General features: G+C 32.9%; 1 protein-coding gene across 1 annotated transcript in view; it reads left to right on the top strand.

Moving 5' to 3' along the window:
* LOC145325828 (acetylcholine receptor subunit alpha-like) overlaps nt 1–16,947 on the top strand; it is a 64,119-nt gene that overhangs the window by 35,468 nt on the left and 11,704 nt on the right. Inside the window, exons 13-15 of the mRNA XM_080168796.1 lie at nt 2,999–3,069; nt 11,554–11,737; nt 15,982–16,095. Coding sequence (XP_080024922.1) covers nt 2,999–3,069; nt 11,554–11,737; nt 15,982–16,095 — 369 coding nt within the window. The remainder of the gene's footprint in view (nt 1–2,998; nt 3,070–11,553; nt 11,738–15,981; nt 16,096–16,947) is intronic.

Genomic DNA, 16,947 nt, shown 5'->3' with positions numbered 1-16,947 from the left:
AAGGGGGTATTTACCCCCCCCCAAACAATTTTGGGGAGTAAATACCCCCTCCAAAATAAGAATCTCTAATAAAAAATTTTTTTGTGCGCTTTGCGCGCATTTTTAATACTAAATATTTAATAAAATTTAAATTACTCCCCCCAAAAATTTTACCCCTGGGGTAAATTTTGAGGGGGGGGAAACTAAATTTACCTCCCCCCCCCAACAGACTTAAGAGGGCTAATAACCCCCCCAAATCAAATTTTACCCCTGGGGTAAAAATTTTGGGGGGGGGGTAAAAAAAAAAAATTTTACCCCATCCCCCCCTTAGAATTTCCCCCCCCCCCCAAAAAAAAAAACCTTGGACGTCTATGGTTGGTTGTCTGTTATCTGTTGGATGTTACTTAACCTAATATCGTTGGGTTTTAAAGTATTGTAGTCCATTACAAGCGGATGGTGCTCTGGATTCTCTAGATGATCTCTTAAAAATCGAAGGAGAATCTCGCCCTTACGAGGAAAGAATAGAATAGAATAGAATAGAATTTATTAACTAATGCAATACATTTCAATTGTTAAATATACATATAAAATCATATTTTAAAAATTGCATAGCAAGGAGTAATTAAGCCTTGGAGTAGGCCATAAATTTACCCCTTTAATTGATTTCATTTATTATTTTATTTATAGCGAGAATTACAAAAACTATTTATTATATAAAGATATTTACACAAATTTAATAGATCAATAAATAAGTGGGTTGACTAAATAACTATTTACAGTTACAGAAGTTGGTACAGATTTTATTTCTTACAGGAAAAGCATTTTCTTTTGTTGCAATGAAATGATTTATAATTTTAAAAATAATCTTTTTTAATCATGGACAATGATTTCTTTACAGAGTCTGAAAGCCTTATTTCATTTCTCAAGTTATTCCAAAGTTTTGGAAATGACACTGCTGGAAAATATTCAAGATGTTTTGTTTTAGGTATACTTATCAGTAACTTTTTGATCTCTGAGAAGAAAGAACTTTAAACATGTTATCAAAGCTTTCTGGGAGTTTCTTATGAAAAAATTTACTTATAAAATTTAAAATGTTTAAATTTACCAAATCATCAAATTTAAAGATTTTAGATGGTCCAAACAAAATTTCAGTGTGTGCATTATAATTAGTACCTACAATAATCCTTATTGCCCTTTTTTGTTGTTTTCTTATTTGATATTTTAATGTTAAGCTCTACTAATACACAATAATCCATACGTGTATCCTGTAATATTTTATGAGGTTCTATCAATTTTACAGCCCATTAACTGTGTACTATAAAATTACATTGTAATATTTGTAAGGTGTGAAAAAAGGTGATAAAAATATGTTTTGTCGCCTCTTAGGATAGGAATACTTTTTATAAAAAATATATATTTAAATTCGTAAAAGCTCAATTAATTAAAAATAACAGGATGTTTATGTTTCTGTGTGTGTGTCTGCAGTGAAGAATCTCGAAAATCGCAAAACCAATATTTTTCTTCTTTACAGTGAAAAATGACCTCCCCAAAAATTGTGTTAAAGTTTTTACTGCTGCTATGTTAGATGTCAAATATTAATAGATAAAGAAGGGGAGGGGGATGCCTTTTGATAAAAAAAGGCACAACTTATTACATTAGAGTAAAACACTAAGACCGGGAGAAAGGGTTAAATAACTGTATCTCACCATCGCAACCGTCTTGTGCAACCTTCCTATTGGGTCATTGAAAATGGTTTCGCTTATATTAACACAGCCATGTAGCATAAAATAATTTAGAAGCAGACGTAAGTGGTCTTTGAAAATGAGGGGAGGTAGTTGTCTGTATATACATCTATACTATAGATCTGTTCTTATTACCCTGCACAGTTTATTAGTTTGAGTAGGGGGAATGCCTTGGGCAAAAACAGGCGTAACTCGTTACGATACACATTTAGGACTTCTAGACAAAGTTGGTGCAATCAAAGAGTTGATTTTCTGTTGGGTGTTGCTTAACCTACTACCCACCCCAGGGTAATTTGGACAGAAAAGGAGAGATAGGAACCTCTTGGTTAGCCTAGGTTGTTGTCGCCCGAACAAGTTAATTGACGAGGTACATGCACACATAAACTCAGCTACATTGTCTTGAAGAATATCCTTACCTATCCTAAATGAGATTAAAAATATGAGCTCTAAAAATAATCTAATAGAATCTGTAATTAAATGTCAATTATTTTTGGAAAAACAAGATAAATGAATATTTTTAGTAGCAAAGCATTGTCATAATTTTTTGCCAAAAGAAGGTACATTTAAAACATGATGAATTTTCGACTTTTTACCACAATGGTTATTTATCATTTTCGTCTGATTATTGAATTGATGATTCTTAGAACGATTAGGCAATCTAGGTTAAGCAAAGTGTCTCTTTAATTAAGTCTGAAAATGTAAGAAAATCCGTTAAAGACTTTTTAATATCATATTGAATGCACAGTGAGGGGGAGAAAGTCGTTAAAAAATCAGACACGTGTTGTCTTAAAAATTTGTGAGATGAGAGGAGAAGTGGGAAAGAAAACCCATAAAAAAGAGATGAATAATCACTCATTTTTATGACGTCACGTGGCTAATTTTTGAGTGACTTTCTCCCCCTACATGCATAGAAACTTTATACCAAAGTTTGTTAAATTTGTTTCGCTTATTTGCCAAGGATCTAAAGAAATAAGACAATGACCGATAAATTGATGTATATCCCCAATGATGATACACAAAGTTACCCCTGTTGTATATTACAATAAGGCATAGAAAAGTTTTTACAGTCAATATAATGAACCAACCACTCAAAATTCTATAAAGGTCCTCTAAAAGTTATTAGGCCAACGAACATGAAAACTTTATGATAAAACTTTGGGGACTAGTGTAAAAAGTAGCCTATTGCCCCCTCCCTCCTTATCCCTAGCTAGCTGCGTTATTTATCATTCGATTATCCTTGTTTATATGTTTTTTATATGATATTGTTATTTTTTAAGGTGAAAGAATCACATTATTCTCTAAAACCAGATCACCACAGATACAATACTTATTCATCTTATTCTGAGAGGTAAGAAATATTATTCTTTATATATTAATAATAAATACAGGGTGTCACAAATAAATGTATAAAATAATATAAACTATAACACCACAGATACAATACTTATTCTTCTTATTCTGAGAGGTAGAAGATATTATTTTCTATATATTAATAATAAATACAGGGTGTCACAAACAAATTGGATATAGGCTATAAAAACATAAAATCTACACCAGTTTTATGGGCCCTGATTAATTTGTTGAAAATTGTCAACCCAACACCTCAATACACTACATAATTTTTCACCATCGCCTAGAACCGGTTCTAATCCAGCGGATATCAATCGGTTTCGAAGCAGTTATTTATCGCATCGTATTATTGAAAGCTTTCAGCGGTGGTTGAATGAAAAAATATATAATTGATACATTTTTGTTGGCCTGTATTATCCGTGGAAAATTTTCTCTAAAACAATACGGCACATGATATTAATCTTGAGGAAAAATAAGCATACTGAAATGGATATATTATTTATTGGATCTTACATCAGATTTCCATGTTTTTAATAAAGTAAAATACACAGCGGACTAAAAAAACGATTCCCCTCCCTTCCTACTGAAGGAACGAACTGACTAATAAATTATTTCCACATAAGCAATTTAAATTGACGACAATTTCCCCCCTGTCATAATATCCACTTATATTCTAGATCCATTAAAACTGTACAAAGATAATCATATTATTTATTCATCTTTATATTGTAAAGTACAGAGGTTATACAGTTAGGGAGTTGAATCCATTTTTATAAAAGCAGAAATATAATCTATGATTATGGTTTGGACCCTCTAAAACTGCAATCTACCCTTCCACTTTCCCCTCTCTTGGTGAAGATATCTTCAACGCCGATACGATTTTTGAAATATAAGATTCCACTTTTGTCTCTCTTGTTGAAGATATCTTCACCAAGAGAGGCAAAAGTGGAATCTTAAATTTCAAAAATCGTATCGGCGTTGAAGATATCTTCACCAAGAGAGGGGAAAGTGGAATCTTACATTTCAAAAATCGTATCGGCGTTGAAGATATCTTCACCAAGAGAAGGGAAAGTAGAATCTTACATTTCAAAAATCGTATCGGCGTTGAAGATATCTTCACCAAGAGAGGGGAAAGTGGAAAGGTAGATTACAGTTTTAGAGGGTCAAAACCATAATCATAGATTATATTTCTGCTTCTATAAAAATGGATTCAACTCCCTAACTGTTATATTTCTATTATCATCACATAATAATAAATAGATATTAAATTTCCTTAAGGAGGGAGGGGACATTGGACTGTAAATTACACTGGTTCCCAACTTTTATAACCGTAGAATCTTATTAATTGGCTCAAACACTTTGGGTATTTAAGAATTTAAATTGGTTGCGTAGTTTCTAGTAGTGTCGAAACTTTTCAATTTATGATTTTAATTTTGTTTATCATCATTTGTGATGAACATAATTTTTCGTTCATTGTCGTATCCCGTAAGATACCTGTATTTCCAATATTTATGAAAATTGCATACGCTGGTGACACCTCTATTTATTTATTAATTATAACAACAATTTTGTTAATATATTACGGTGTAATAGAATTAATACATTTTGTATTATTTTTAGATTAATGCATTTTAGATTTAGTAAGATTGTTCGTATTTTATGTACATTCTTGGTGCTTTTCGTAACCCCTGGGGGGTCCCAAACCCTACCCTATACCCAATATAACCTAACCTAATTTGAAACACAAACACCACCATCCTTTATTTCAAAATAAAAAAGGGGTGATTCTATGCTCTTTAGGTATTTCAAGGGAAACTGCCACAGTTTTTTAACAGTTAGGGAGTTGAATCCATTTTTATAGAAGCAGAAATATAATCTATGATTATGGTTTGGACCCTCTAAAACTGTAATCTACCCTTCCACTTTCCCCTCTCTTGGTGAAGATATCTTCAACGCCGATACGATTTTTGAAATATAAGATTCCACTTTTGTCTCTCTTGTTGAAGATATCTTCACCAAGAGAGGCAAAAGTGGAATCTTAAATTTCAAAAATCGTATCGGCGTTGAAGATATCTTCACCAAGAGAGGGGAAAGTGGAATCTTACATTTCAAAAATCGTATCGGCGTTGATGATATCTTCACCAAGAGAAGGGAAAGTAGAATCTTACATTTCAAAAATCGTATCGGCGTTGAAGATATCTTCACCAAGAGAGGGGAAAGTGGAAAGGTAGATTACAGTTTTAGAGAGTCCTAACCATAATCATATATTATATTTCTGCTTCTATAAAAATGGATTCAACTCCCTAACTGTTTAATACACAAAAATATAGCATAAAGCTTGCCAAAACATAAACAAATAATTAATCGGCATTTTTTTTATGTAGATAGTTTTATTTTGAATTCTAGTAGTTATGTCACCTAAAAGGGGGCTTGGTTGCCCACATCTTTTAATGCAGGCTTTCATTTTGGAGGGGGGTCCATAATACCGTGATTCTGACAAACAATTCTAAGTACAAATTTCCCCCCTTCCCGTATTTTTACCCCCCCCCTCTCTTATTACCCACATCCCTTTAGTTACATAACAAAGTTTGCGCCAGCAAAATATTTAATTTTGGGCAATTTCAAATGAAATTAATCGGCTGAATAGCAGCCCCTGTTATGATACATTCATATTAACGGTCTGTCAGAGTGAAAGTTCCTTCTAATGCAAGTTACAGAAAAGATACTGAAATAGATATACTTCTAGATCAAAATGTAAATATTCTAAAGGGATAAGACAATGGCCTATGAGTTTATGTACATCCCCAATGATGATACACAAAATTAGTGGTTGTAACTTTTGATCACTCAACTAAATGAACCAAATAATCAAATTCTATAAAAGACCCCAAGTTTGTCAAGCCAACGAAGAAGAAAACGTTGTTATTAGCCTTGGGGACTAGTGTAATAGGGTAATGTTAATGTTAATGTCGTGTGGGTGAGTTGCACCTGGACTGAACAGTCAACTTGTCAACTCAAGGCCAGACTCTTGGTCCTTCACCTCATACCCGTGGTACAGTACATCACAGACAACCAACCCTTTGATTGCACGATCTTTGTCTGGAGATCCTAACTGTGCATGGTAATGAGTTGCGCCTGTTTGGGGCCAAGGCATTCCCCCTACTCTAACTCTTTGATGTCCTGTGCCGAACAGAGCAGGTAGGTGCCATTTTTAACGTCTTTGGTATGACGCGGATTCGAGTTGCATTCTTCCCATCAATTTCCTTGGCACTTTAATTAGGACTTGTGGGTAATTTACACTTCAACCTTATGGGTGGAGAGTTAAGGTTTCGTGATTTTTCGGTCACGGTATTATTGCGACAATTAATGCAACCCAAGCATGAACATGACGCTGTATCAGCAATGACTGAAGCCACATCAAATCCTAGGGACTTTTCAATGCAACCTAGGATCCAAGCATGACTCCAAGTCGTTGAACTAACAAACGCCACTAATACACTAGTGAGCTACTACACAATGCTAGTCCACAAGGACTTTTCAATCAATCTATGACCTTACAGCGTTTTCGATCACTAGTGCACCATGCCAAGGACCACCCATGCATACCTGATTTAGGGCTAAGGCTTCCCCCCTACTCTTACTCCAAATCTCTAACGCCTGAAAGAGCAGCAGTAGGTACTAATTTTTACATCTTTAGTATTGATGCGGTCTGGGGACTCGAACCCGACACCTCCCCAACAGATAAGCGGACGTTAAACCACTAAGCCATATCTGCGGGTTAGTGTAATAGGGTAACCACGGGATTGAACCCACACGGGATTGAACCCAACGGGATTGAACCCACGGAATTGAACCCACACGGGATTGAACCCAACGGGATTGAACCCAACGGGATTGAACCCAACGGGATTGAACCCACACGGGATTGAACCCACGGGATTGAACCCATGGAATTGAACCCGCACGGGATTGAACCAAATGGAATTGAACCCACAAAGGTGTAGGTTTCCCCCAATTTTTTTTTCTTCAATTTTTTGGGGGGTTTAAGTCTCCTCTTCCAATTTTTTTTTTTCTTAAATTTTTGGGTGGTGTAAGTCTTCCCCCAAATTATTTATTTTTTCTTTTCTAATTTTTTGGGGGTTGTAAGTCTCCCCCTCCATTTTTTTGTTCAATTTTTTGGCGGGTTTAAGTCTCTGCACCCAATTTTTTTTTTTTTGGGGGGGGGTGTAAGTCTCCCCCTCCAATTTTTTCATTTTTTAAAAATTTTTTGAGGGGTTTAAACTCCCCTCCCAAATTATTTTTTTCTTGATTTTTTGGGGGTTGAGAAAAAAAAATTGGGTGGGGGAGGCTCTCAACCCCCAAAAATTAAAAAAAAAAATTGGAAGAGGAGACTTAAACCCCCAAAAAAATTGAAGAAAAAAAATTGGGGGAAACCTACACCTTTGTGGGTTCAATCCCGTGCGGGTTCAATTCCGTGGGTTCAATCCCGTGGGTTCAATCCCGTGTGGGTTCAATCCCGTTGGGTTCAATCCCATTGGGTTCAATCCCGTGTGGGTTCAATTCCGTGGGTTCAATCCCGTTGGGTTCAATCCCTTTTGGGTTCAATCCCGATGGAACCGTGTAATAGACATCCTAATTTACTCTCCCTCCCTGAAATATTAGTCTATTGTTGTCGTGTCCATATTTTTAGATTAATCTATTATTGATACAAATTGCGTTATTACTTGTACTTACATAGTACAAATAAATTTGCTTTATATATGGATTTATTATTATTTGATCTGACACTAAATTATAATGTACTCTAATAAAGTGAACCTTGTAGCTGGCTAAAATACGTTCTTCCCTCTTCATCCCCTTTTACCCCATTCTCTTCCCTTCTACTGTATGAACGAACTGACCAACTTGCAATATCCTTGTGAGCAACCTTCATTGACGACAAGTTTTAAAAGTACCAACAAAAACTGATTCTGAAAATGGGATAAATATTTTTTTAAAAGCTTTTTTATTTTAAATACTATTAGCTGGACAAAATTGGGCCTCGTAACTTATAATGATCTCAAAATATTAAAAATAATTTTACCTGAGAGGGAGGGTTCATGGGACTGTTTATCACACTAGTCCCCAAAGTTTTATAATAACTTTTTAGTCGTTGGCCTAACAACCTAAAGGACATTTATTGAATTTTGATTGGTTGAGTTTTTATAATTTCCAACCACTAATGTAATCTACAGAAAGGGTAACTTTGTGTATTATTATAGGGAATATACATCAATTTATCGGCCATTGCCTTATCCCTTTTGATCCTTTTAATTTTACAGAATATACCTTACTTGAATATTAATAACGCAACATTGCTGGTAGCTAAATCTAATTAATTATTACTACATCTATTACTCTATGTACTTTTGTACTGTGAAGATAATTAAAGTCCCTTCTTAGATTATGACGTAATATGATAGAATAACCAATGAGAGGCCAGCATAAAAATTACCATTGGTATATTACAGTGTATGCTGGCGTCTCATAGGCTATTCTATCGTATGACGTCATAATCTGTGGAGGGACTTTAAATCATCTTCGCTAAAATCCGGTGTAAAGATTGATCGACTAAAATTTAATTTTAAATGTACATTCAAAAGATTTTTCAAATTTTTTGTTTTACTTTTAAGAATTAAGTTTTTTTCTTGGGAAATTGTCTTTGATCCAATTACTTAAATTATAGAATGAAGGGGATAAAATAATCAAAGAGATTGGATCAGTATTCCAGCATTTCTTCAAGACAAAAACATTCATTTCGATAAAAGACTAAAAGACATAAGACCTAAAGTACTAATACCTAATGACACAAAAGCTAAAGACCTAAAAGTCAAAAGACTAAAAGACATTTTTGTGTTAGTGTGTTACCTAAAGTTAGGTTAGGGTATAATGGGCACAGGGTAGCCCTGCAGAGTTAGGTAACCGAAAGTATAGGCCATGCAGGGGTTGGCATAAGTTTTATTCCAACGCCCTAAATATCCATTTTTAATCGAATATATGTCTAATAAATCTTATTATTATTATTCCCCATCCATGAATTGTATGAGATGAAATGTAAAGTCACGTCTCTTCAGCGGTTTCCTTAGTCCCTTGATCTGTATTTTATTACAATAGCAGGACCTCAGTAATTCAAAGTAGTAAGGGTTTCTCTAGAATTTCAGGTCCTAATACGTTGTACTTTTGAGGTAAGCTTTATAAATTTATTCTGGTTATAGACATTTTTTATTTAACCTTAAAATTAAAATAATAGTACATGGTAGATATAGGTTTCTTTAGGTAATAATAATTTTTAGATATTAAGCTTTTTCCAGTTTCAGCCAGTTCAATTTGAATTCAGCATGTAACTCATTACCGCTTAATATAACATTTTTGATATCCATATTTTCAAAGATATACCTGCGCTTTGTTATAGAACCATATAATTTGACTTTAAACCCCTACCCAGTGTTTTAAATTAAAATTCTACTCTTTTCTTGCTCGCGGGAAATAATAGTACACACATAACTATAATTTATCTGAAAACAGCAAAATAAACAGTTGCTTAATAAGATGCTGGACCAATTTACTATTGACAATTTTAAGGGTAGCTATTTTTTTTATTTAAAGTGTAAGTATGTATATTTGATAAGGAGCCCAGTAAGATTTCTAAAAGCTAAATTATAATATCAAAAGCAGTAAGGTTTTTTGTTTGTTTGTAGCTTAAGTTTTCGATTACAAGTAAACCGATAAAGTTTTCTTTTTTGAGAATGTTTGCTAATTACATTTAGATTGAGGTTTTGGGCGACTTTATTACCTTCTCTACCCAAATCTAATAAAATGTCCCTTTCCCTAGATGCTAGAGGAGCAGGCAAATGTTTTACAATGCAAAAGCGTGAAAACATATGAAATAAATTTCCAAACATAACATACTGTGTTGATATTATTATAATTTACATATTTTAAAGCGGGTCTTATCTACAGTTACAACTCTATGTAAAACACTCAAAGTGGTGGGGAATGACTAAAACCTAAACCCATTCTTAGACTTAAATCTAAAAGTAAAATATCCTAAAACCATCCTAAGCCTTACATATAGCTCAAATTAAGAAAGCCTAAGACAATCCTAGCTTTCCAAAACGGAGAAACCTAAGCTACAGAAAAAAACCTTACTACTTTATGCAATATAATAATCAATTATTATGTAAAGTTAAAGTTTAAAGTTTCATTAAAATGTGTAGATACTAGTTTTTAAAAGCGAAGCTTTTCTATAATTAGGGTCGGTCCGTCCGTACGTCCGTCCGAGATAGATAGCTTTTATTCGTTAATTTAGGCATGTTAGAATTGTCCTATCGATTTCAAACTTTGCATGATTATTTCTATAGTAGTTGGGTACGATTTAGAAAGCATAGCAACTCTATAATCATTACCAGAATGTCCGTACGTCCATTTTAAACATGTTGATTTTTCTACTTTTTTAACAACAAATTTTCAAGTGTTTTAATTATCCGTTTGATCTGATTTTTGGTATATTGATTCCTGGGACAACAAAGAAGAATATTATAAGCGAAGCAACTCTATAATCAAGTCTTAAAATGTAAGTATGTCCATAAACATTATCCTGTTTTTGAGCAGCTTTTCAACAAATTTAACTACAATTTTGATTCAACATTTATACATTTATGTTCCGATTTTTCAGTTCAGATACTATACAAGTGTTAATGTCCGTTTGTCCTACCGTTTCAGTGCTTCGCTTTTATGGATGTTGTCATCCTTGTTTATATAAAAAGTGTTATAAAAGCTTTGAAGTTAATTTTGATAAATGAATACAAAGTATTAAAAAAGAGACAATAAAATAATTATAAATTATTCATGTCAGTTCATACAGGGCTAAATTATCATAATAAATAATTATAATTCTGCTTACGTCATCAGTTTTCATTATTAATTTACATATTTTCATTAATTCTTAATACAGAATATATTAGGGTTAATCAAAATAATTCTGTATATTTTAATGTATTTTTAGTTTTATTCACCTTAATTTTGTATCAATTAATATATGAATACACTCAAGGGCTTTGTTTAAGTCTAAGTAACAATAATTACATAGTTTTTTAGTAGCGAAGCTACTTTTTATATTAATTTGTAAGTAAGTCCGTATATCAATCTATCCCTCTACCTATCTAACCCTCTATCTATGTATCCAGGTATAGTTATGGTCATCAGCGGCACTGCCAGCAACAGGTGTCTCCTATCTATCTCTCTATATATGTATCCAGGTATAGTTCTGGTCACCAGCAGCACAACCACCAACAGGTGTCTCCGCTGTATATCTATCTTAATATCTATCTATTCCACTATCTATCTATATATGTATCCAGGTATAGTTCGGTCACCAGCAGCAAGGCGACCAACAGGTGTCTCCTATCTATCTCTCACTCTATCTATCTATATATGTATCCAGGTATAGTTCTGGTCACCAGCAGCACAGCCATCAGCAGGTGTCACCGCTGCCCATCAATGGAGGCTGTAAAATCCACGGCCACAACAATTCCTCACATCATCAACATCATCAGCAACCGCCACCGCAGCCACAACACTCCCAGCACAACTTTATACCAGAGGCGGATATTTCTATGTTAAAAGAGGTAAGACATTCATTGGTCAATTACTTTGTGTACTGGCCTATCATTGGTCATTTGTATCGTATGACGTTATAATTTATTGGACACTTGTTTCGTGTCTGACCCCTACGGGATTCTAAACTTGAACCCAATTTAACCTAACAAAACAAACAAACACACAAAAAAAACTATCTCGTCATATTTTCAATTTATTTGTAAGTAAAGTGAAGTGGGGTTTTTATGCTTAACTAGAGATCATGCGGGAAACCGACGAAAAAATTTAAATGGCATCCAAAGGAAAACTATTATTCCTCAAAAATCCAGTTTCTTTTTTATCAACATTCCAATTTTGAGTTTACTTCTAACTATTGTAAATTTTGAGGCTTAAAAGCCTAGTAATATGCAATTTTGTGTGTGTATGTGTGTGTGTGTGTGTGTGTTTGTGTGTGTATGTGTGTGTGTAAGTGTGTGAGAGTTAGAGTGTAGTTGACGGAATGTAAGCAAAATATGCAAAGTGCTTTGCTAAGTAATATATGGACCTGTTGATTTTAAATCTAGAAATATCTGTTTAAGGGATGACACACAATTACACTACACAAAGATTTTGAGCCATCGAATGAGAGAATATGAACCGGGTCTCAGCCATACAAAAAAATTGATAAGACAATTTTCCACGAATAATAAAACAATAATCATAAAATTAATATCATTTTTAATACCAGGTTTAAATCTTAAAATTTTTAATTTTAATTTTCGCAGAAAGCTGTCTATAATATAATGAAATAAAGAAATATTATTAGTTATAAAGTTAAGGTGGAAAATAAAAATATATTCAAATCTTTTGTAGCATGAACGACAGACCGACGGATCATGACAGTTGTATACTGAATGCTTTTTGACAAGGGCTATCTTCACAAAAAAAATAACAGTCTATCTTATAAGACAGTTGAAAAAATCACTTTAACACGTAGCGTTACTGACAGACGAACAGACAGACTAAGTATATTATAGAGTATTTTCGCTATTAGAACTGGTTTGTTTGTTTGTTGTTAGATATATAGTTTTGTTTACCACTAAGGCAAAATCTCAAATTTCCTTATCCCGGCCAATGTTTATTTTACGGTGTTTCTACAGTTCTACAAAACTTTTTAAAACGATAGAACGGTTTGAATTAATTTTTAATACCAAAGCTACTCTATAAAGATTAGTGTCTGTCTGTCTGTAACGTTAGTTTTGCCCAATTTTAGTCCTTTAACATATAATTATTTGAAAATAAAAGGCGCAAATAAAAACAGTTGAAGTAACTTTTATTGTCTTGAGTTGAGAATTTTGGTCCAACCCAAGGACGAGCAGATGCACTCAGGGATCTAAAGGGATAAGACAATGGCTTAAAAATTAATGTGTATCTAAAATGATGCTACATGAAATTATCCCTTCTGTAGATTACAATTAATGGTAAAAAAGCTTGGACACTGAACTTAATGAACCACCTAATCAAAAGTCAATTAAAGTCCCGAAAGCTGGTAAGCCAACGAACAAAAAAAGCGTTAGTTTTTAACTTTGGGGACTAGTTAAATAAACAGCCCATTTTACCCTTCCTGTTACAGTCGCTTGTTGTTTTATAGGATATCCTCTTGTTGTGTTGCCTGGTTCAGATGAAAAGTAAACTTTCTTCGCAAATAATTTTATGCTTTGAGATTCTAGTTTTAAATACTTTTAGCTGCTTCGCCCCTTAAGTCTCTATTGGAGGGCAAAGGATGTAAGGAAGATAGCCTAAAACTAATCATAGACATTTAGAAAGCTTATCTGAAAAAAGTACAGTCAATTCGGAACATCAGTTTCCGAGATCTTTAGCTTGAAACAAGTATATTTGGCTTCCCATAAAAGCTTACCTCAATCAGACCTGCCAAATTCGAAATGTTTTGCTTCGGGCAAAAGACCTTACATCTTGTTAACACAGCTATGATATCATTTCTTTTCTGGACACCTATATATTTCTTTCCTTTCTTAATGCTGGATATAAAAAATACATACTTTAATTAAGACCAGCTACTACAATCCTCTATATGTTCTTAAAATGTTTTCGTTTAAAAAATCCTAGTTGAGAAGTAATTTGACCTTGTTAAGATCAGCTGCATTTCTTCATGTTTTTTTACTCCACTGGGGCTGCCTAATTGGGCATTTTAAATATTTTTGGTTGGTTCAGGAAATTTCTCTTGGGATCGTGGTTGTACATTGTGAAGGAGAACCGTATCGGTTCATTGATAAGCAAGATCCTTTAGAACAGACAGACAGACTTACTTCAAAGTAAAAATTTATGTTTTACCGTCGGAGGTAAAATTTTCTAAATGTAAATTCCCAATAATCTTTGCAAATGTGTAAATTTATTGAAAAGTTTAGTCACAAAGTTTTCTCTAATTCAAAGAGATAGGAGAACCTTATTTAAAGGACACTATGTTACATATTTTTTATATCATTTTTTCAAAGGAATTGATATTTAATTTATATAAAATAGTTTAAAATCATGGAGTATATCTTTCAAGAGTTGGATTATAAATATGTTGAACTTGTATAAAAATAGTTTAAAATCATGGAGTATATCTTCAAAGAGTAGGATTATCAAGATTATAAATTTGTATAAAATAGTTTAAAATCATGGAGTATATCTTTAAAGAGTAGGATTATGAAGGTTATAAATTTGTATAAAATAGTTTGAAATTATAGAGTTTATTTTAAAAGAGTAGTATTATCAAGATTTTAAATTTGTATAAAATAGTTTAAAATCATGGAGTATATCTTTAAAGAGTAGGATTATCAAGATGTTAAATTTGTATATAAATAGTTTAAAATCATGGAGTATATCTTTAAAGAGTAGGATTATCAAGATGTTAAATTTGTATAAAATAGTTTGGCAACTTGTTTGCACAAATGCATTTTATAGGTGTGATTTTAAAATTGCAGATTATTGAATTTGCAAATGAATTATACAAATAAAAGAAAAGTTGATTGAATAATATTAAAAAATTAATTACTAGAAAAATTTAAGTTTGACCAAACATTTTGAAATAGAGTCTTTATGGATAGAAATATAATTTAAAGCAATAAAAATTAAATCTATGAGTAAATTAAAGGCAGGTTAAAATGGGGCAGATTTAAAAAAAATTTAAACTTAACATACAAAAAAATTATATGGTGCTAAAAATGGTAATAAAACCCTATCTTTTTAGTATAGAAATAAAATGCTGCTCTTAAAAATTGGCTGTTTTAACAAAATTAGTGGTTTTCCAAAAATGCTCTCATCCCCTGTGGGGTTTGTTTATAGTTTATGTAATTGGGGCCTATCCATGCAGCCCACAAACACAGTGGATAAAAATTCATAAATTTGGAAGTAATAGGAGATCTATTTTTCCAAGAAGGGAAGAGACATTGAACTGTAAATTATACTGGTCCACGAAGATTTATGATATGCACTTTCATTTGTTGGCTTAAAATGTAATAATTTTAATCTACAATAAGGTTAATATTTTTCTACATCTTCCTATTATTTAAATTGTAATCTTATTATAAAAAGTAGTAAGGTTTTATGTTTGTCCGTTAACCTTGCTAACCACTAAACCGAATGATGCAGGCTCATAACGGTTCAGGGATAATTTTAGTCTATATTTGGCAATCTTTGCAATCACTAAAAGTAATCAAAAAATGATTAAATAGCATTTCAAAATTTTATCATAATTTTAGAAATACTATTTAATTCCAGCATTTTATCATTGTTGTACTGATCAACGTTTACTAAAGTTAATATGACTGTTGCATTTCTTTCCTTGTCATCAATTTTTTAAAACTAAATCTCATTTGAATATATGAATTACTAGCGGCTGTGCCACAAGCTTCAAGAGGCTTAGTATTTGAAGGAATATGAAAAGAGAGAAAAATAGCATAAAAACGTCCCAAGGCTTAAATCTAAGAATTAAATAGCCAAAGACCATCCCGGGAGCTATGTAAAGCTTCACTTAAATGGAAAAATCAATCAGACCAATAGTTATTGAAAACTAAAGTTTCAGACAAAAAAAACTTACTACTTATATATAATAGGATCAAGACATCAAGTGGTAGGCCTGTATGTCCTGAATTACTGGAGGCCCTGGATGTCTAGCTAACTATTATCTATCTATCTAGGAGGAAAGAGAGAAGACATCAAGTGGTAGGCCTGTATGTCCTGAATTACTGAAGGCCCTGGATGTCTAGCTAACTATTATCTATCTATCTAGGAGGAAAGAGAGAAGACATCAAGTGGTAGGCCTGTATGTCCTGAATTACTGAAGGCCCTGGATGGAATACTATTCATTGCTCAACAAAAGAAACGATCAGAGGAATCAATAAAGGTAAATATAGGGAGAGATACACAGGCATTGAGGTATAGTAAGTTGATGTTAAAATCATATGTTTACCAAAAACATTTTTTAAGCCGCTAGATGGGGTTAGTTATGTTTTTTTTGGTTTTGGCTGTTTACCAAAAATATCTTAGAGGCGATTTTTTATGTTTTTGGATTTCTTTAAACCTTCCAAGTTGCTACACTGTAAAGGAGAACCATATCGGTTCAGCGGTTAGCGAGATCCTTCGGTACAAACATACATACAGACAACAAATAGACAAATGTCCTGTTAATTTATTAAAAGGATTATCACGTGGGGGGGGGGGGGGCTTAGTGGTCGATTTTAGATAACAAATAACTTTCTACCTTCTGAAATGTTTAAAAACGAAAATAAGTTTCATCTTTACAGGACAACTCTATCATACAGAAAGTATGAAATGTATTATTAATTCTGTTATATCAAGAAGCAAAGTTTTTTTGTTTGTCGGTTAAGATCTCAATAAACACTGAACCGAGAAAATCTAGAAAATTATAGGTTTTCTGCTATGGTTTTAGTCTATTTTTCTTCATTCCATCTTTTAATACAAGGCTCCTAAAAACTACGAGTGAAGCCACTAGGAAATCTATATAAGTTTAAATCTGTAATAATAGCTCTTGGTTTGTCAAATTTCCTCTCCCTATTTCCCAATAGATTCTAATAAAGATAAATATTCAGAGAATAAAAGCTGACACAATGGATTTAATATTACTTGGATCTTACACCAGATTTTTATCTAATAAAGTGAAGCACGCAGCGAGGCAAAATAACGATTACCCCCGTCCATCATCTTTACCCCAATCCCTCCCCTGCTAGGATGAACG

Source organism: Acartia tonsa, chromosome 8 (assembly GCF_053477335.1).
Source record: "Acartia tonsa isolate MP-2025a chromosome 8, ASM5347733v1, whole genome shotgun sequence".
Taxonomy (NCBI): domain Eukaryota; kingdom Metazoa; phylum Arthropoda; class Copepoda; order Calanoida; family Acartiidae; genus Acartia; species Acartia tonsa.
Note: the sequence above shows the minus strand (reverse complement) of the source record. Positions and strands in the feature narration are given on the sequence as shown.